Raw genomic sequence first — 21,868 nt, 5'->3', positions numbered from 1 at the left:
TCTCATTTTGTCTCCTTTGCCATGATTTTCTTCTCACTTCTTAAACTGGCTGACTTACTCATCTGGTAAGACTTCGCTTTCTCTAGGAACCTTTCCCTCATCCTAGCCTTGTGCTCACTAAGGTGCCATTATACCTAGCTAAAGTGCTGTTCCTTGCCCCCCTGTGTAGTCTTACCACTGCATTTATTAATTAACTGCTTGTTTTATGAATTTGTCTCCTCTAGAGTATAATTTCCTCAAATGTAGATGAATAAAGATGCCGTATTCATCTTTATATTCTTCATAAATATTCATATTTATATTCTACATGCCTGACATGTAATAGCCACTTAGTAAATACATATTGGAGTGATTGTTGGATAATATTTTAAAGTAAAAAAATATATGTTGTTTTCTAAGTCCAGTAGTAACTCTTCTGTTTATAGGAGCCCTGCGTTTACTAAATTACTTAATTCACTTTTTTCCAGTAAGTTTTATTGTTGTTATTTTTATTCTTTTCCTCCACTGCTTACTGTTTACTCTGGAAGCTGCATTTTTTTTTTAACCAGGGATAATTAAGTTATTTCTGCTTTTACTGAAAGCAACTTGAAATTCTCTGGAGGAAAAATACAGTTTTTTGTCATTTGGTTTTATTGCTCTTCAGTTCTTCTCAGATTCTCTTTAATCACGATTTATATATCTACCTTATTCTTAAGAAATCAGGACTGTACTCTTCATTTCGCCAGTTTATTTTATGTCACTGATCATTATCCTGATGCAGAATTTTCAAGTTTTGACTGATTCTCAGCTGCCCTTCTAATTATAAAACTGCTTTAATTTCTTTACTCATTAATTGTTTTATATTATATCTACTCTGTTTAACGTAGTCTTTATAAGACATACCATTAGATTTATCTTTGAAAAATACAGATGTGATTGTCATTTTTATGCTTAAAATCTTCTTGTGACTGTCTTCAATTATGGGATCTAATCCAACTCTTCTCTGTATTAAACAGTGTATCTAAACCTGCTTTTCCAGCCTCTTGTTCTTTTCCTCCTCTTTCATTGTCTTCCCTCCATGAATGCCTGCCCAGTCGTCAAAAAAAACAGTTTAGATGTTACTTCTGCAAAGTCGTTTCATTTTTGGGGGGCATAACTAACTGTACCCTCACCTGTGTTCTCATATCACTGCTTTCCACACCTCTAGGTAGAACTTGGAGTGTTTTATTACTTTTCTTATGCTCTAAATTGAGTTTGTACTTTAGCCCTAGTGATAGGACATGGCACATAGCGGGTAGTTTGAACATGCTTACTGAATGAAAAAAATTATATAAATATTTGTATGAAGTTTTCAACATATATATATGTTTTTTCACATGTATGTATATTGTTCCAAATTATTTAAGTCTTGAAGCTGTTTCTTTCTACCTTTCCAGAGAAAGATATATTTAGTCCATATATAGCTCCAGTTCTTTTAGCTTTACGTAGATTTACATCAATACTAGTTTTCTTCAATGAACTCTGGAGCTTATGGTCCCAAATCATCGTCATTCTTATCTCTTTAAATTTTCTCTTTCCTTTGTTCTTGACTGTTTTGCTTTAGAAAGAAAAGCCTTGACCAGTCTGAATCTTGGACACTATCCTTGGGGATTTTCATGAGTGTGGGCCTTTGTCTGATTTGATTGTCTTGAAGAAAATAATTTTCTCTATACTAAAATTCCATATTGCTGGTCCTGTAGATTTCATCTTTTAGATATTTTTTATTATTTGCAGGTAATTTTCTCTGTTTCTTTTTATTTAATCACTAATTTTCCTTATTATGTATCTGTTAATATTTTTTTTATTACTTGTAAGTTTGGTTTGTTGTGCATAGAAATTTTGGTGTTGTTGATCTTTTTCTCTAGTATGTCTGCTTATTTTGGTCAGGAAATGATGTAGTCAGCAAAGGCTATACAGTGATTATGAATTTAGAGCAAAATGTTGAATGTCTTACTATTAAAAGGAAAGCAGCACATTCTTCCTTGTGATGATGATGATGATTTTTGGCTGCACTGCATAGCATGTGGGATCTTAGTTTCTCAGCCAGCAGTCAAACCTGTGGCCCTTGCATAGGCCCTTGCATAGGCATAGCGTGGAGTCTTCACCACTGGACTGCCAAGGAAGTTCCCCCTCGTCTTTATTTTTCATTCATTTATGGTAAGCACCATTAGTTTAGTCATCCTTCCTTGCAGGGATTATACTGCTTTTCCTCCTGTGGGGCCTAGACATAGCTAGAAAGAACCCTGAATATTTTAATATTCAGGGAGGTTCCATGGTTCAGTATTGTGTCCCCAGCATTTAAAAATGTCCTAAACATGTTGATATAAGAATAATTTTTTGAATCAATCAATAAATATGAATCAGTGTAGATTATTTTTATATAAGGGCCAGTTCAGAGGAAATAAAAATATTTCTTGATAACTTGCCTTTTATCATACCTTCAGACATCCAGAGTAAATCCCGAGGAAAGCATATTGCAACCCAGGTTATATTCTTCATTAACTAGAAGGATGTTAGTGAGGAAGGTGGCATTATTTGTGGCAATAAAATGCTATTATTATTGTTGTTGTTATTGTTGTGGTTACTATTGCAACAATAGTAACAAGGGGCTTTGTTACTTCTTATCTCTCCTCTTTTGTATGTTATATATCATGCAAGAATCTCCTAAGTCCATTTGTATATACCTTCAATTTCATTCCTAAACAGCCATGCGAATAATCTGTCCAGGGTGAAAAATGGCAAAGCTTATTGACTTTCCTAGGTTTTGCTGGTTACTTGTCGAGATATTTTATTGGGGATATTTTTTAACATACTCAGTTTTTAAAATTTACAGTTCTGGCTTGAATATTTTTTCTTGCCTAACATTTCTGTTGATGGCTTTGCTTTGTTGTGGGAGTAGAAGTTTACTTTAGAAATAGGTTATCAGATTTAACAGATAAAAATACAGGATACCCACTCAAATCTAAATTTCAGACTTTAAATGTCTCATGCAATACTTGGGACATATTTATACAAAAAATAATTTGCTGTTTATCTGAATTTCAGACTTAACTGGATTTTCTGTATTTTATCTGACAACCATTTTTACAGAAGACTCCCTTTTCTCTCATCATCATTTTCCCAGAATCCCTGCTGAATGTTTCCCTTTGGTGTAGTTATAATGTTAAAAACCTTGTATTGTTGTTGTTCAGTTGCAGTCCTGCCTGACTCTGCGACCCCATGCACTGCAGCATGCCAGGCTTCTCTGTCCTTCACTATCTCCCCGAATTTGCTCAGACTCATGTCCGTTGAGTCAGTGATGCCATCCAACCATCTCATCCTCTGTCACCTCCTTCTCTGCCCTCAATCTTTCCCAGCATCAGGGTCTTTTCCAGTGAATCAGCTCTTCACATCAGGTGGCCAAAGTATTGGCGTTTCAGCATCAGTTTTTCCAATGAATATTGAGGATTTATTTCCTTTAGAATTGACTGATTTCATCTCCTTGCTGTCTAAGGAACTCTGAAGAGTCTTCCCCAGCACAACAGTTCAAAAGCATCAATTCTTTAGTGATCAGCCTTCTTTATGGTCCATCTCTCACACCTGCACATGACTACTAGAAAAACCACAGCTTTGACTAGACAGACCTTTGTCAGCAAAGTGATATCTTTGCTTTTAATATACTGTCTAGGTTTGTCATAGCTATTCTTTCAAGGAGTAAGCATCTTTTAATTTAGTGGCTGCAGTCACTGTCTGCGTTGATTTTGGAGTCCAAGAAAATGAAATCTGACAGTTTCCACATTTTTACCCCTCTGGTTGCCATGAAGTGAATAGGACTGGATGCCATGTTTATACACGTAAGACCTTATGTATAGCATATTTATTATACACCATGCTTTCTTCAGAGGAGTAGCACTTAAGAGTTCGCAGTGTCTATGTTTTTGCCTTGTTCCTTTTAAATTTAGATTTTCTTTAGAGAAACATCTCACTTATAAGACCTTACCTTTTTCAGTATTTGGCTTACTTAAACAAGGACTGTGGAGAAGAGAGTAGTTTAGTCTTAAAGATGATAATACCAGCTTTCATCAAACATCAACAGTCATGCAAGGAATGAAAACAAGTTCCACATTGAGTCTGAGTAGAAAGCAAAATTGCCACTTTCATAATCACTGTGTACCCAGTATCTGATTATAGACAGATGTAGTTTAAAAGATAAATAGCTAGACAGATCTTTTTATCATATATGTCCCAGAATATTTCACAAAGCCATTGCCAAAATAAATTTGATAGAGTGTATCCCTCAGATCCACTTGGGGAGCATGTGTATGTGAATATGTGTATGCATGTGTGTGTGTGTTTCATCTATTTATTATCTCCCTTAGGGATCTGCTAATCATTGATTTCTTCAATTTTGAAAAAATTTAACTCCCTTCTCTACTACCTTTTTCTGTATCCACTTTAATCTGATTTCTTTGATGAAATATTTTTAAAAATCAGACTTACAAAGTTTGAGGGGAGTAATGCCTATGCTTTCATCTAGGAAGTAAGAAAGACGTGGTGGGTGGCATACTTGTGGAGAGAGTAGGCTGGTCCCCACTGTGTTTGAAGGCTCTGGACTTACAGAACCTTTACTGATGGTGGGAGCAGCTGCTGTCTGCGCCTTGCCGAACTTCCTCACTTGCACAGAAACTCAGTCTTTGTGTTCATGTGGTTTCCTCTCACCACTGAGCTTAGTCTTTTATACCTGTCTGAGACTCTACAGTGTTTATCCCCTCACTTAGAGGAAGATTCTTCCTTATGATCCTCAGTCTGTGGGTCAAATTTGGTTTTTCTTTTCTTCAGTAAAGGTGAAGGGTAGTGGAATAGCCTTTTACATATTCCAGAAGAGTATTTAAATTTGTATACTAGCATACTATCATTTGTTTTTTTTTTCAAGTCTTGAAGAGTACAGTGCTGTGGAACACTCTATAACTTTGCCTGAAGGAATGTACAAGACTCTCATTTGTCCTAATTTATATTCCTGCCGGTCCTTTTTTAGGGTATCTTAATCACATTCCTACAGTTCTACATTAGAAGATCCCTTGTCTCCTTTTGAGGTGGGATTAGGGGGGAAAGAGAGAGAGTGTGTGTTATCAAGTGAGATCTGGAGACTCTGTAACTATTGGCTGGGATCATACACTTAAACACGCTGATAAAGCTAGTAAAGTAAATACGCTAGTAAAGTAATGCTCAAAATTCTCCAAGCCAGGCTTCAGAAATACGTGAACCATGAACTTCCAGATGTTCAAGCTGGTTTTAGAAAAGGCAGAGGAACCAGAGATCAAATTGCCAATATCTGCTCTATTTCTGCTTTATTGACTATGCCAAAGCCTTTGACTGTGTGGATCACAATAAACTGTGGAAAATTCTGAAAGAGATGGGAATACCAGACCACCTGACCTGCCTCTTGAGAAACCTATATGCAGGTCAGAAAGCAACAGTTAGAACTGGACATGGAACAACAGACTGGTTCCAAATAGGAAAAGGAGTACGTCAAGGCTGTGTATTGTCACCCTGCTTATTTAATTTATATGCAGAGTACATCATGAGAAACACTGGGCTGGATGAAGCACAAGCTGAAATCAAGATTGCTGGGAGAAATATCAATAACCTCGGATATGCAGATGACACAACCCTTATGGCAGAAAGTGAAGAAGAACGAAAGAGCCTCTTGATGAAAGTGAAAGAAGGAGAGTGAAAAAGTTGGCTTAAAGCTCAACATTCAGAAAACTAAGGTCATGGCATCTGGTCCCATCACTTCATGGCAAATAGATGGGGAAACAGTGGAAACAGTGTCAGACTTTATTTTTGGGGGCTCTAAAATCACTGCAGATGGTGATTGCAGCCATGAAATTAAAAGATGCTTACTCCTTGGAAGGAAAATTATGACCAACCTAGATAGCATATTAAAAACCAGAGACATTACTTTGCCAACAAAGGTCCGTTTAGTTAAGGCTATGGTTTTTCCAGTAGTCATGTATGGATGTGAGAGTTGGACTGTGAAGAAAGCTGAGTGCCGAAGAATTGATGCTTTTGAACTGTGGTGTTGGAGAAGACTCTTGAGAGTCCCTTGGACTGCAAGGAGATCCAACCAGTCCATCCTAAAGGAGCTCAGTCCTAGGTGTTCATTGGAAGGACTGATGCTGAAGCTGAAACTCCAATACTTTGGCCACCTCATGTGAAGAGTTGACTCATTTGAAAGGACCCTGATGCTGGGAGGGATTGGGGGCAGGAGGAGAAGGGGACTATGGCAGAGGATGAGATGGCTGGATGGCATCACTGACTCGATGGACATGGGTTTGAGTGGACCCCGTGAGTTGGTGATGGACAGGGAGGCCTGGCGTGTTGCGATTCATGGGGTCGCAAAGCGTCAGTCACGACTGAGCAACTGAACTGAACTGATACACTTAAATGTAAAGTGTTTGAGAGTTGGTTTTATTTTTGGTAATTGCTCCTTTTTTATCCCGTTTAACAGTTATATTCTCTTTTCCTCTCCAGCACAAATGTGCAGGTATGTGATAGCCCTTTCCATTGCTCTCAAGAGGAAGCAAGATCATTAGTTGAATCGGTAAGCAACAGATGTCCAAAGCATCCTTTATTCTAATAAATGTCATGGCGAAGTCTAACGGAAATTCTGAAAAGTCTATCAGTGAAATGTATCATGTCTTTTGGGGAGCATAACATTAAAAAATAACATTAAAGTTATTTTTTATCCAAGGAATTTAGCTTTAAAACTTTTTACTGTTCTGTTTTTTGAAGTACATTAACCATTTAACTGATTTCATATGATACTATTTTTTACCAGTTTATTATTGTTTAAATCCATTAGCACTCCTCTGCACTAACCTGTCCTCACAAGTTATCCACCACTCAGGGTCTAAATTGTGACTGGCTGCTGGCACAGGTGCATTTTGTCTCAAGAAAAAATAAATAACTTTCTTTTCCTTTTTTTTTTCCATTTAATTTGGTTACCTCACAAACTTTCCTTCTCTAAGGAGGATATCTTCAGATTTTTGCAGGTCTTAGTGAGTAATGCTGCCTTGAGGCAACTGAATTTAGTAAAGTAATACTTGACCTGGCTAAGAAAATTCAAATTCAGATAATCAAGTAATATTGCTATTAAAGCATGTTCAGGAGTGATCTTAGGCTAGAAATCCCATTTATAAATTAAAGGTTTCTGGGTTTTTTTTCTTTAATTATCAGATAGAAAACTAGTGAGTTTAGCTGTTTACTTCAGGACCAACAAAAATGTTTACTCAAATGGTTGCTTTGAATTGTTTTTCACTAATTAATAAGCTGTTTAATTATTGCCTGCTATGTCTGGTTAGATTCTAGGTACTGGAGATGCAGTATTACAGAAAAGATAGAAAAACCTGTCCTCATATAGCTGACATTCTAGTTGCAGTGATGGATAATAAATACTCAAGTGAAATATAAAGTGTTTTTGAATGTGATAAATGCAATGATGAAAAATGAGCCAGAGAAGAGGGGATACAGTGCCTGGAGTCAGGGGGGCGTGCAGTGTAGTGACTAGGAAGCAGTGGGGGACAGTCTCGTGAACCGAGAACTGACCTGAATCTAGATTTGTAGACGGTAAGGGACTATGCCATTTGACTGTCCGAACAGAGAGCATTCACACTGTGGACCGAAGGACATGAGGCAAGTGGGTACTTGATGTGTTCACGAAATACCCAAGAAGCCACAGTGACTGGTGGAGTAGGGGAATATAGGAGAGAAAGGAGGAGCTGAGATCAAAAATGATTGGATCTGGGGTGAAAATGGAGGCAAATTATTATGAAAGACGTTGTGAACACCCTGTAAAGACTATTTTAATAATTTCATTTCTTATTCTGAATAAGATGGAACCATTGAAAGGTTTTGAGAAAAGGTATGATGTGATGATATGATCTGACTTAGATTTTAACAAGATCACTCTGGCGGCTGTGTTGGCAAGAATGGGCTCAGGGAGGCCAGGAAGGTGCCGGGAGCCCTGATAATCATGCTCACTACGATGTCAGTTTATTTTCTCCAAGTTTTCAGTTTTGTGTCTTGTGTTGCTTACACTCTGAACTTAGTTCTCATTTATTATTCTTTAAGAAAAAAATAGAGAAAAACAAGTTAATATCTTTTTATCTTTATTCATGTAGTCTCCCATTAATCTCAGATTAAGACCACTCTACTTTATGGGACTTCACTGGTGGTCCAGTGGCTAAGACTCCACACTCCCCATGCAGGAGACCAGAGTTCGATCCCTGGTTAGGGAACAAGATCCCATCTGCAGCCAAAAAAAAAAGAAAAAAACTATTCCTTTTTAGTTTTGAATTTATAAATGATAGGTATAACAGACTTTTGTTTTAAAGTTAGCTGCAAGATGAAAGCTTCTGTCTTACATCTTTTAAAAAAATATTTCCTAACATGTTAGTAGGAAAAGTCCTCTTAAAAAATAATTGGAGGACATGGATATGATCTAGGTAGTTAGATTTGGGGGACAAGATTAGAATTCAGAAACATTAACATCCAGATTTAATTATATGGTTTGGTAGCTTTGCTCTGTTTCATAATGATGAAGAAGGTGCTATGCCGATTTTTCACTGAGAAAGCTGTAGTAGAAAATAAAAATGCAGAGAAGGTAGCCCTTCATCAGCCCTAGTGGAACTTAACTGTATATGGGATTTCACCACGAAAAATATGCAAGTCAAAGAATTGCTCTTTTAGCAGCCTCATTAGTGATTTTGGAGTTCAGATTAGGTAACACTTAGTCATGAGGATTTTATCAACTTGTAATAGTGAAATTTTTTATAGTCAGAGCATTTTTTGACTTGGCATTTTCTCTCTTCCCTGGTAGCTCAGCTGGTAAAGAATCCGCCTGCAATGCAGGAGACCCCAGTTTGATTCCTGGGTTGGAAAGATCCCCTGGAAAAGGGATAGGCTACCCACTCCAGTATTCCTGGGCTTCCATGGTGGCTCAGCTGGTAAAGAATCCGCCTTCAATGCGGGAGACCTGGGTTTGATCCCTGGGTTGGGAAGATCCTCTGGAGAAGGGAACGGCTATCTGCTCCAGTATTCTGGCCAGGAGAATTCCTGGCCAGTCCATGGGTTCGCAAAGAGTTGGACATGACTGAGCAACTTTCACTTTATATCTTCAAAACCACATTGAGGGGTTTGAATCAGCATTGCTTAGGTATAGATTCCCATATCTCTCTATTGCTATATACTGAATGTTGCAATGACTTCAAAGTACTGTCGACTTTTGTTTGTCCTTTGCTTGCTCAGAATAACTTAAAATATCACAGTCATCCATCAAATTTGATCATATTCAGACCACATCAATCCTGGGCCTATATGGAAACAAACTATAACCCCAAGGTTTATTAGTGAGTTTAGAATAAGAGAACTCATTCTTAGAAGTTAATCAACTTAGGTAATATTATCTTTAGATAGATGTATAGATGTTAAATGAGTCTGAAATAATGGTTAAAACGAAGCCAGATAGCAATAAGTTTTCACTTTCTAGATGTATGTGTGTGTGCTCAGTCATGTCTATTGATTAGGTGAGATTTTAGGATAAAGTAATTGCTTTGATGAACAGATACTCTTAAAGCACTGAAGGAAAGAAATAGACTAAGCTTTTGAGTGATTAATAGAACTGTTACAGAAAGCATATACTTTTGAACATGTTAACATCAAAACACAGTTAAGTGTAGTAGCATTGAGACCCCCCTAAAATCATTAAGTAGTCACCCAAAAATATGTACAGATCAATTAGGAAAAATAGTGTTACCATAACCAAGAAAAATAAAAGCTGACAACCTGATGACTATAATTTGGAAGCATCTTAGAAACAAAACAGAAAATATCTACAGAAGTAATTTGTGATACTTAGGTTAGAGATCTTAAGGAAGATAGTTGATCTAAGGACGATAAGGAGAGTTGAAGTGGTCAGGAAGGTTAGTGAATTTTGTTTATAAGTATAGATGCTTGAATTATGTAAGGCATGGCTGTGTCCAAAACAAAGTTTGTTACCTAGACCTGAACACACTTGGAATCCACAGAGACAGATTGTTACTGTGTGTGTCCAGGGTACTGTGTGTGACCACTGGCTACCTACTGAACCACCCAATTATATTTTTTTTGGATAGTGTCACTTTTTTTTTAATAGCCAAAATTGTAGAACTCTTTCCCAGTTTTTAAATACTATGTGACTAGAAATTGGAAGCTTTATTTCAGGAAACAAGGTTCAGAGCCTTTATAGGGAAGAAAGAATGTATCTTTGTGTATGCATGTGCACACATGAGTGTGCATTTGTGCATACACATGTAGTTTTCCTTTCAGATCTAATATTAATATTGAATGACAGTTGATTTGATGACTGGGATCTAAGATGCTACTTTTAGGGTCCTTTACTATATTTAAAGTATTTGGAAAATATGTTGAGAAGATAGGAACAGTATTTATAAGCTTTGTCTAATGGACATACAGAATTAGAGAATACATTGTTTTTTTAGTACATGTGGACACTTCCAGAAATTAAGTATATGTTAGGCCACAAAGAGAGTTGGAAAAAAATTGCCAAGGAGTTGAGGTAATGCAGACCACATTCTCTGTCAGTAGTATGACAAAGTTACCAATCAGTTAAAAAATATTAAAGGAAAAAATCCCAAATCTTTGTTGTTTGGAAACTAAAAACACTACTATATGTCATGCCAAAAAAATGAATTGTAACAAATTATAAAATATTTAAAAAGAATAACCAAATCACTCTGTGTCAAAACTTGCATGATGCTGCAATAACAGTTTTTGAGAGAAATTAAATATACAGCAGCAATGAAGAAAGAAAGTTGAGAGACTAAATGTTCAACTCAACAATTTCTGTTTTTTCCCTGTCTTTTCACATTATAGGAAAAAAAATTATATAGGGTAGAGCAAATATTTAATGAAATAGAAAACAAGGAGATATAGAAAGGATCTGTTAAAACAGAAGCTGGGTTTTCTTCATATAGAGCTGACAGTATGGACAGACTTAATTCCCTGGTAGCTCAGTCGGTCAGGAGTCTGCCTGCAGTGCAGGAGACCCAAGTTCAACCCCTGGGTTGGGAAGATCCCCTGGAGAAGGAAATGGCAACCCATTCCAATATTCTTACCTGGAGAATCTCATGGACAGAAGAGCCTGACAGAGCTCCAGAGCCTGGAGGACTACAGTCCACTGGGTCACAAGAGTCGAACACAACTTAGCGACTAAACCACCATTACAGGAAGGACCGTGAAAGAGAGAAGACATAAATAACAATATCCAAAATGAAAACGAAGACATTACAGACATAGGAGGTATATAGGTAATCAGAAAGGAATACTCTAAGTTGCTTTTGTCTAACACTCGGAAATGAGAGAATAGATATTTGTTATAATGGTCTTTACATTTTCAGTGTTTTTGTAGTATTTCATAATTAACAGAATTTGAATGCCCAGAAAAAAAAAATTAATGAAACCAAAGCTTTATTCTTTGTGAAGACCAGCAAAATTGATAAACCTTTAGCCAGAATGATCAGGAAAGAAAAGAGAAGACAAATCTTTAATGTCAGGAATGAGACATCACTACTGATTTGGGAGATATTGGGAGAACAATAGAGAAATATTGTGAAAAACTTTGCATCAGTTAATTTCAGAATTTGGATGAAACTGGACAGATTTCTTGAAATACATAAAATACCAAAGCTCACTGAAGAAGAAATAGGTATAAACAAATTAAATCTGCACTTAAAATATCTTTCTGTAAACACAACTCTGGGCCTTGACTCCTGCTACTTTTATTCAGCATTTACCAAAGGTTCTAGCCAGTACAGTGAGGCATGAAAAAGAAGGAAAGGCACCCAGGTTGTAAAGGGAGATGGCATGAATGTCTATATTGAATATTCAATAAAATGAACCTAAAAGCTATTGTAATAAGTGATTTTAGCAAGGTTGCAGGATATAGGCTCAGTACACAGTAAACAGTTGTGTTTTTATGTATTAGCAACAAAAATTAGAAATAAACATAAATACATTATTTATAATGGCTTCAAAAATGTGAAACACTTCAGAATAAATCTGGAAAAAAATTATGTGAAGATCCTGAACCCTGAAAACTATCACATATAGCCCATAGATGTAGAACTAAATAAATGGGAAAATATTTCATGTTCATGACTTGGAAGATTCAATATTGTTATGATGTCAATTCTCTAATTGATCTGCAGGTTTAATGCAGGATCAATCAAATTTCAATACACTTTTTTGTAGAAATCAGCAAACTCATGTATGTAAATACTAAGGACCTAGAATTAGACACAACAACTTTGTGAAGAACAAGGTTAGAAAACTAATTCTACCTGACTTACAGTCATTTTACACAGCTACAGTAATGAAAAGAGTGTAGTAATGGTGTAAAACTAGAGATCAGTGAAAACAAATCCACAGATAGACCTACCTATATGTAGACAACTGATTTTTGAAGTAATAATCTTTTCAACAAACAGTTCGTGAATAGTTGATTATTCCATATGGGGGAAAAAACCCACTTTAATCCATACCTTGAACTATGTTTTATAATTCTCTAAAGTGTATCCTAGGACAAAATTTAAAACAAAAAACTAAACCAATTTTGACCTTGTGTTAGTTAGGCAAGATTTCTTAGCTATAACACTAGTTCAGTTCAGTTCAGTCGCTCAGTCGTGTCCAACTCTTTGCGACCCCATGAACTGCAGCACGCCAGGCCTCCCTGTCCATTGCCAACTCCCGGAGTCCACCCAAACCCATGTCCATTGAGTCAGTGATGCCATCCAACCATCTCATCCTCTGTCGTCTCCTTCTCCTCCTGCCCTCAATCTTTCCCAGCATCAGGGTCTTTTCAGATGAGTCAGCTCTTCGCATGAGGTGGCCAAAGTATTGGAGTTTCAGCTTCAACATCAGTCCTTCCAGTGAACACCCAGGACTGAGCTCCTTTAGGATGGACTGGTTGGATCTCCTTGCAGTCCAAGTACAATCTGTTTTGTTTAAATGTTGAGTTGAACTTCATCAAAATTAATTTTTGTTCTGTAAATGACACTCTTAGGAGAATGAAAATAAGCTCCATGCTGCAAGAAAATATTTGAAAATTGTATACCTGATAAAAGGACTTGTATCTAGAACTTAAAGAATTTCATAATTGAATAATAAGAAAACAAAACATCACCCTCCCACCACAAAAATTGCAAAACATTTGAATGGTTACTTTGCCAAAGAAAATGTACTGAAAACAGGAGATGATGCTCAACTTTACCAGTCATTAGGAGGATGTGTATCTGCAAATTGAAAACCAAACTGGAGCTCCCACACCCTGCTTGTTGGAAAGCAAAATGGTAAAACTGCTTTGGGAAACAGTTTGGCATTTTCTTAGAAAGTTAAACATATACCTACCATATGATCTAGCCACTTCACTCTTAATTAGATATCTCCCCAATAGAAATGGAAGTCTTTGTCTGTACAGAGACTTATTTATGGTGGCTTTATTTATAATAGACAAAAATTGGAAACAAACCATATTTCTATCAATAGAAATAAGTTGTGGTATATTTGTGTGAGGAAATACTCAGCCATAAAAAGAAATGAATTATTGATACATGCTATGACATGGCTAAATTTTAAAAAAATTATATGGAATAGAAAAAGGCAGATATACATGTATTATACCATTTATAATTTTAGAGTATACAGACACTAATGTATACTTACACAGAACAGGTGATTGGTTGGAAGGATTACAATCACAGCAATGGAAGGAACTTAGGATTGATAGTGACTATGATTATTATCTTAATAGTGTTAATGGTTTCATGAGTGTGTGTGTGTGTCTGTATATGTCAAAACTTATCAAACCGTACACTATAAGTGTGTGCAGTTTATCCCATGTCAGTTTTGGTTCAGTAAAACTTAAAGGAAAAAAAATTTTTTTTCTGGAATCAGACTGTCTGTATCCAAATCCCAACTCTTACTCATAGTTGGAAGCAAATTGCTTAACTTAATTATGCCTTGGTTTCCTTATTTATAAAATAAGGAGCTAATAATAGTATCTTCCTTGTGCTGAGGGCTGTTGTGAACTGAATGAGGTAGTCCAGGTTAAATGGAGAGCAGCTAGAAAGTATTAATTAAATATTGGGTTTTGTTGTCTCTATTGTATTAATAGTATTGTCAAACTAATTTGACCACAGAGAGAAGCCCCTTCTTGAATATTTTTTGAGTATTCCAGCCTCTTGACTACTTCCAGTGATGAAGAGAGCACTTCTTCATGAAGTATCCCGTTCCATTCATTAATGCATAGGCAGTGGCAAAGTCAACCTAGTCTACATCATTCTATGAAAAGTAGTCCTTTTTCAGAGACTTAAGCAGAAGGGATTAGGAGAAAGAGTGAGTCAGTGTCCACAACATAATAACTCATTGTGGTACTTAACCATTTATCCTGTCTGGGAATTTTTTGCCCTAAAATTCTCCCCCACACTTCTTTCTGTTCAAGTACTTTCCTTGCATTCTGTTCTCTCTGGAAGTGGACACCCTCTGGGCAGCAGGCAAAGTTGGGAGAAATTTGAATTAGGTTATTTGGTAAGAACTTAGTATGCACTGATTATAGTTATTTTACTGGAAGGAAAACAAAAAACAAAAAAACGAAATTTGAACTTTGTGAGATTCTGCACACATCTCGGTGCACACAGGACTGAGAGAGAGAACCAGACTCGTTGCCGTGGAATCCTAGCCTAGCCTCAGACCCTACGCAGCCCGGTAGCCACAGAGATTTAAAGCTGTTAGAATCTGGAATTGAGGCCAAGGAGAAAAAGTAACCACACTCCTGCCTAGTTGCAGGGACCCAGTCCTGTGATACGGTAAACCTTTAGATCACTGTAGTGATGGAAAACTTCCCAAAGGGGAAAGACATCTAACACTGGGAGGATAGAACGCCTCCCAGGGAAGTCTTAGCTGTCTCAGGCTGACTTGTTTTCGCCTTCGCCTGACCAGACTTCCACTGCAAGCAGTCTCCGGAGTGCAAATCTGGAGCACAGCAGGCTAGGCGATGACAGTGCCGACGGTGCGTGGATGCACGGAGAGCAGCGCTTTGAAGGGAAAAAGTGAGGGGAAATCTCAAGTTTAATTAAAAGTATTGTTCTGACTACATTGGGTAGATCTTATTTATTCAGTAAATCAGTATATCCGCAGTGCTGTGTGAAATTTTGGATGATCATTTTATATTTGATGTCAAGACTTCTTAGCTGAATTGTAAAGAACAGTGCATTCAGGAGACCAGGGCCTTAGAAGGAATTCCAGTGGCAATTAACGCCATCAACATATACTCTAGCCGTTTCGCATCACTAAAGTTTACCAGCAGTCTTATTAATGCATGTTTGTATTTACATACTAAGTCAAAGATGAATCCAGAGGAAGGACTTTAGAGCTAAATCCATCATCAACAGTGTCTTATGTGAGTCGGAGTCTTTTTTTAAAAAATTCATACCAAAGCTATATTTACATTTTTCTAGAGGCCCACAACAAAGATAATCGATAGACCAGGTAGTTTAGAAGTGTGTATTTTGGGGTTCTCTGCCCTAATAGGAAATTACCAGTGAGTGAATATTGTTAAATAGTTTCAAATATGAGAAGTAATAACCGGCAGAATAATGTTGCAGTTCATTAGGGTTGTTGGACAGGACTTTTAGCCGCATGCTTCTCAGATGATTTCCTTTGGGCGTGCGCTTCGTCTCTGCTTAGAGCTACTTAGGACGGCAGCCTCAGTTTCCTTGCACATCTCAGAACAAGATGACCATCCTTGGCGTCTGGTTGTTGAAATCAAGGCACCTCAGAACTAAGTTTTGAAGTCAGTCTGCCTGGGAGGTTCTCTTACCTGGACTGCTTGGACTGCCTCCGCACGAGACCTTCCCTCTGTGGGCACTCACTGTCCGTCTCTGTCAAAGACGGCTGTGTTTCCCTTAGAGTGGAAACTTTCTGTGGGTGTGATTTTTCTAATGAGGTCACACTATAATATTCATGCCATACAGACCTGTCTTATTTGTGATTCTGAAAATAAACATCTTGGTGGCAGCTCACTATTAAAAAAACCTTAAATAAGGTATTTTCTTGATAAATCCAGATCTGATTCTAGTCAACTTATATCTCCTTCTTTGTTTTCCTTTTTTCCTTAAAAGCTTAAAAAGCTTTCGCTTAAAAGCTTCACTGCATTACCACTCAAAGATGAACAAAGAAGGTGAAAGTAAAATATTTTAGCCAATTGTATACATTCGTGAAAGGAAGAGAACATTTATTAAACTTAGACAAACTTAAAATACTCTTACATCTTGTATGGATAACTAAGAACTGGTCATGTTTTATTGACTCATAAATCAGAAAAGAAATTGTGAAAATAAAGTGAATACACTTCCAGTTACCAAATAGGTGAATGATGGGATGAAGTGTACAACAAGGGGAAGGGGAATATGGTCAGTATCATTGTAATATCTTTGTGTGGTGACAGATGGTAACTAGATTAATCATGGTGATCATTTTGTAATGTATAGAAATACCAAATCACTATGTTGTGTGCCAAGAACTAACATAGTGGGGTAGGTCATTCATACACTCATAGAAAAAGAGATCAGATTTGTGGTTGCCAGAGGTGGAAAGTGAGAAGAGGAAGAATTAAATGAAGGCAGCAAAAGGTACAAACCTCCAGTTATAAGTAAGTACTAGAGATATAATGTAAAGCATGGTACATATAGTTAATACTGCTATATGCTATGTGTGAAAGTTGTTAAGAGAGTAAGTCCTGGAACTCCCCTGGTAATTCAGTGGTTAAGACTTCTCCTTCCATTGCAGGGCGTTTGGGTTTGATCCCTGGTTGGGGGGCTAAGATTCCGCATGCCTCATGGCCAAAGGAACCAAGACCATAAAATAGAAGCAATATTGTAATAAATTCAATAAAGACTGTAACAATGGTCTGTATAAAAAAATCTTTAAAAAAAGTAAATCCTGAGAAAAAATTTTTTGTTTAATTTTGTATATATATGATAATGATGGATGTTCACTAAACTTATTGTGGTAATCATTTCATGATGTAAATTAAATCATTATGCTGTACACCTTAAACTTATAAATGCTGTATGTCAGTTACGTCTCAATAAAACTGTAAGAAGAAAAACATGAATATAGAGTAATTGCTTTATGAACCATGGAAACATAATGCCAGGAGAGAATACCCAAAGTAATGTAATTCAGCTGAAACCCTACTGCACTTGAATGAAAAATCAGAAACTTTTTTATCTTTCATTTTGAATCCTTATAATAAAGTAAAAGAATATCAATCCTCATATCATGTAGTAAAGCAAGATTTTATGTTGTATCATGTTTGCTTATTAGTTTGAACAAATGTAACCTACAGGTGAAAATGCTTTCACAGGGATCCAGTGGGGTTATCGGAAGGAGTACAAAGCAGCTGTATTAAAGTTATATTAATTTAGCATTAAGTTTACACATGAATATGGACAGAGGCCAGAGCAAGCCTTCTTTGGTTGATTAAAAGAGTAATATTTCAGTAATGAAAACACTAGATTTGTTTGAAAGAAATTAAAGAAATGATTATTCATGAGAAATATTTTGGGAGCAGGAGCGGCGAGGAGCTCGCATGTTTAGAATGGGTGTATGTTGTGGCTCAGCTGGTAAAGAATCTGCCTGCAATGAGGGAAACCTGGGTTCAGTCCCTGGGTTGGGAAGATCCCCTGGAGAAGGGAAAAGCGACCCAATCCAGTGTTCTGGCCTAGAGAACTATACAGTCCATGGGATCGCAAAGAGTTGGACACGACTGAGCAGCTTTCACTCACTCGTAAAGTAATTCATTTTCCTGGACAATTTATCTTCAATGAATGGAGGGTGCCCACATTCATCCCCTATAGAGAAATTAGGAGAAGGAAGTAACTGAAAATCCTCCCTTTATTTCTTACAAGGAAAATGTAGTGATGGTGACTCTTGGGAGTGAAGGTTGGGATTAGGTCACTTTACAATGTAGCTCTATGCATTTTTTTGTTGTTCTTCTTCTTCCATTTTCTGTAAGTGTTATGTTTAAGAATCAATTTAATGTTGGTCTCTCTTTTGGCATATATTAGTATTATTATAGAAAAATGTGAAAAAACTTTTATTCCCAGGCTTTCATAGTTATTATCTCTTGAGTGTTATGGTTCGTTTTCTTTTACAAAATGGGGCTTTATACATTCTGAATATATTCTACCAACTAAGAAATTTATTTTAAAAGTAAATAAATAACAAGTTCTTAGAATTATTTTTTAGATTTAATGATAAATGCTTTAGTTAGAATAGCATGTTCATTTCTTTTCTGTAATGCTTTTTAGGTTGAATACTCAGGTGTGTGGCACATGGTCCCATTTGCCACTGACCTCAAATATCAGCCTCTTTCCTACCAAGGCTGAGCAGATTGAGAGAATTAGAACTTGATGATTACATTTGAAATCTGAAAAATGTGTTATAAAATCAGGGTGGTGGTTATTCCTCAGGGAGAAGAGCTTATGATTGGGGAAGTGCCGGCATGTTCCATTTCTTGACTTGGGTGATGGTTACATAGATTTTATTCTAATATTTTGGAGCTTTCTACATTCTTCTCTGTGAGTAATAGATCTCTCAATAAAGTTAAAAAAAGAAAAAAACTTTAAAAATGTATTCATAATTAGGAAAAAATCTTTTATCTCAGAAAAACTTTTCTTTCAATCTTGTCTACCACAGATTATGTCTATTCTAAGAATCTTGGCACAGTCATCAAAATAGAAAAATTAACTTAAATACTCTAGGAGACAACTAAATAGTTTGTGTGCTTCTTTGCATATGTGCATGTGCATCTATGAACGTGTGTATTGGATTTTTATTCTAAAGAACCAGCCAAGGAAGCACTGAAAGAAAATGTCTCTTCATATTCTCGGTAGTTCCCATGGGTTAATGAGAGAAAATAGTTTTAAGAATGCTTTTTATCTTATTTAACTCTTAAGCCTGTGGTTTGTTTATTTAAAAGAATGGGCAATAACAATAAAAAGGTAAAGAGGAGTATTCACTTTTTTCAGGTTAGAGAACCATTGTGTGTAAACTTTGTTCTATAATTTTATGGTTTTTAAAAAAAAAAAAACATTCTGAGTATAGTTTCCACATCTAAATATTTGTTATAACAGACTCTGTTCTTATTCTTTCAGGTGTCGTTTTCATTGAATAAAGGAAGTAATGAAGAAGGTATGGTATATGTTGGTTTTTAAGGAGCTAGATATGTAAATTTATTTGTTTATAGTAGTGGAGACCAAAAAAATGCAGTAGATTAAAAATGATATAAACTAAGTTAAGTACATTCTAAAATAGTCATTAAAACTTATAGATGAAATCAGTTATTTTCTAATTTCAGAAAATAAGGAGCACGTTTATTACTTTTAGTCTGGAAAATAGTTTGTGCAGTGACTTTGTTGGTGAAGTACTAAGTTTCCAGCTAGTTCAGATAAATTTTAAGACTTCTAATGTCTGCATTGGTGAGATTTTATTTATCATCTATCATTATTTTAATGAATCACTCATTTTATATTCTTATTGTTTATTTATTTGGCTGCATCAGGTCTTAGTTGCAGCATGCGGGATTTTTGTTGTGGTGCGTGGGCTTCTGTCTAATTGCAGCACATGGGCTTGGTTGCCCTGCAGCATGTGGGATCTTAGTTCCCCTGGTCCCCACCAGGGATAGAACCTGTGTCCCCTGCACTGGAAGGCAAATACTTAACCACTGAACCACCAGGGAAGTTCCCACTCATTTTAACTGAAGATGTTAAAATTTAAAGTATAATTAAAAACAGAATTTTTAAATTACCATTATTTAAAGCTGTTGTGAGAAACAAAAATGTTCTGTAGTAAAAATTTCAAAATATTTATGTATCATCTGTCTTTTAAAATATTGCAAGGCTTTTTGTCTTTTTGTTTTTATTTAATATATTAGAATACTCAACTTGCAAGTTTGGAGGAAAAAATGAGAACTATTTACTGTGAAGATGTTTAGAAAGGAGCAAATCTATAGATTTGGGGAGGCAAGCTCTTATAGGGGGAAGTAACAGATTGTTTCTTTGCAATACTGTTCCATCAGGGCTATTTGACAGGCAGTCACATTTTACAGTACAGGGTTTGTCTAGACCTTTCATGCCGCAGCTAGGATACTTAACTTCAGTATTAAACAGTAAAGACTAAAGAACCCAGCAAGATGTATGAAATAAAGTGGGAGCCTCTAGAATATCAGACCTGAGCCAAATGAGAGAACTTAGAACAAGAATTTAAAGGTGAGTGACTTTAAGTATAGAAGTGTGTCACCCTAAGTTCTGATTGTTTTTATCTGCCTAAATACTTCTAGAAAGTCTAAATTTAATTTGTCTTCTCCTTTCTTCTTCCTCCCTCCCTCTTCACCCCTTCCCTAACAACCTGCTTCCCCATTTTAAACGCAGATCAAGTATGGCACTTCCTTGGCAAGTGATTAGAACATCTGAAGGTCTTCCATCAGGATTCCAGTCTCTAAGAACGCCGAGATTCAATCTCCCCCAAGTGCTAGAAACAGACAGAATTTGCTCATTAACTTCCTGTTGAAACCTCTTTTTTTTTTTCCTTCAAGCTTTTTGCAATATGCAATGTGTAAATAAACATTGACATTTTTGAATTAGTCGCCTTTGAATATTTATTGATATGAAAAGATTTTGTTGAATTTCATAGGCAGAAGTTTAGAGGCACTGAGTTTTTTTTTAATTAGTTTATTTTAATTGGAGGTTAATTACTTTACAATATTGTGGTGGTTTTGCCATACATTGATGTGAATCCGCCATGGGTGTACACGTGTCCCCCATCCTGAACCCCCCTCCCACCTCCCTCCCCACCCCATCCCTCTGGGTTGTCCCAGTGCACCAGCTTTGAATGCCTGCTTCATGCACTGAACTTGCACTGGTCATCTATTTTACCTATGGTAATATACATGTTTCAATGCTGTTCTCTCATATCATCCCACCTTCATCTTCTCCCACATAGTCCAGTAGTCTGTTCTTTACATCTGTGTCTCTTGCTGTCTTGCATATAGGGTCATCGTTACCATCTTTCTAAATTCCATATTGGTGTTTCTCTTTCTGACATACTTCACTCTGTATAATAGGCTCTAGTTTCATCCACCTCATTAGAACTGACTCAGATGCCTTCTTTTTTATAGCTGAGTAATATTCTGTTGTGTATATATGTACCACAATGTCCTTATCCATTTGTCTGCCAATGGACATCTATGTTGCTTCCATGTCCCAGCTATTATAAACAGAGGAGCACTGAGTTTTGACCAGTCCTAACTTATATGCATGAAGGAACCCTATGGTTTTATTAGCTTTTATTTCTTAGGGGTAGGGTTAATGTAAAAAGGATAAGTGTAGTAAACTAATAAGATTTTTGTAGATACTATGGTTCTCATTTTTGTACAGTGTTATGTCTTTTTGAGTCCGCTGCTGGTAGAGACTTATTTAGCCAACCTCTGTCCTATTTAGTCCTGTGTAAATGTGTTTACATTTATTAAGACTCCTTCCTATAATTATTTTATAGATTCTAAACTCTGATTCTCATTGAGCCCTATCAGATTTACTTCTCATCTCTATGGCGATGACTCCCAAGTCTACATAAGAAACTCAGGTCTTTCTCCTGGGGTCTATTGGACATCTTTTTAAATGCCTTTGATTCCTCTTGTACAAAACTAAACTCATCCTCCCTTGTTCTTGAATTAACATTCTCCTAGTCACCC

General features: G+C 36.4%; 1 protein-coding gene across 2 annotated transcripts in view; it reads left to right on the top strand.

Annotated features, from left to right (window-relative positions):
* Nucleotides 1-20,758, top strand: part of PPA2 (inorganic pyrophosphatase 2) — a 91,234-nt gene extending 70,476 nt beyond the window's left edge. For both annotated transcript variants that reach the window (XM_043438321.1, XM_043438320.1), the window contains 3 exons: nt 6,532-6,601; nt 19,275-19,311; nt 20,550-20,758. In XM_043438321.1, coding sequence (XP_043294256.1) covers nt 6,532-6,601; nt 19,275-19,311; nt 20,550-20,578 — 136 coding nt within the window. In that variant the 3' untranslated portion in view covers nt 20,579-20,758. The remainder of the gene's footprint in view (nt 1-6,531; nt 6,602-19,274; nt 19,312-20,549) is intronic.
* Nucleotides 20,759-21,868: the final 1,110 nt, after the last annotated feature.

The sequence above is a fragment of the Cervus canadensis genome, chromosome 19 (assembly GCF_019320065.1).
Source record: "Cervus canadensis isolate Bull #8, Minnesota chromosome 19, ASM1932006v1, whole genome shotgun sequence".
Taxonomy (NCBI): domain Eukaryota; kingdom Metazoa; phylum Chordata; class Mammalia; order Artiodactyla; family Cervidae; genus Cervus; species Cervus canadensis.
The sequence above is the reverse complement of the archived record's forward strand: the minus strand, read 5'-3'. Positions and strand labels throughout refer to the sequence as shown.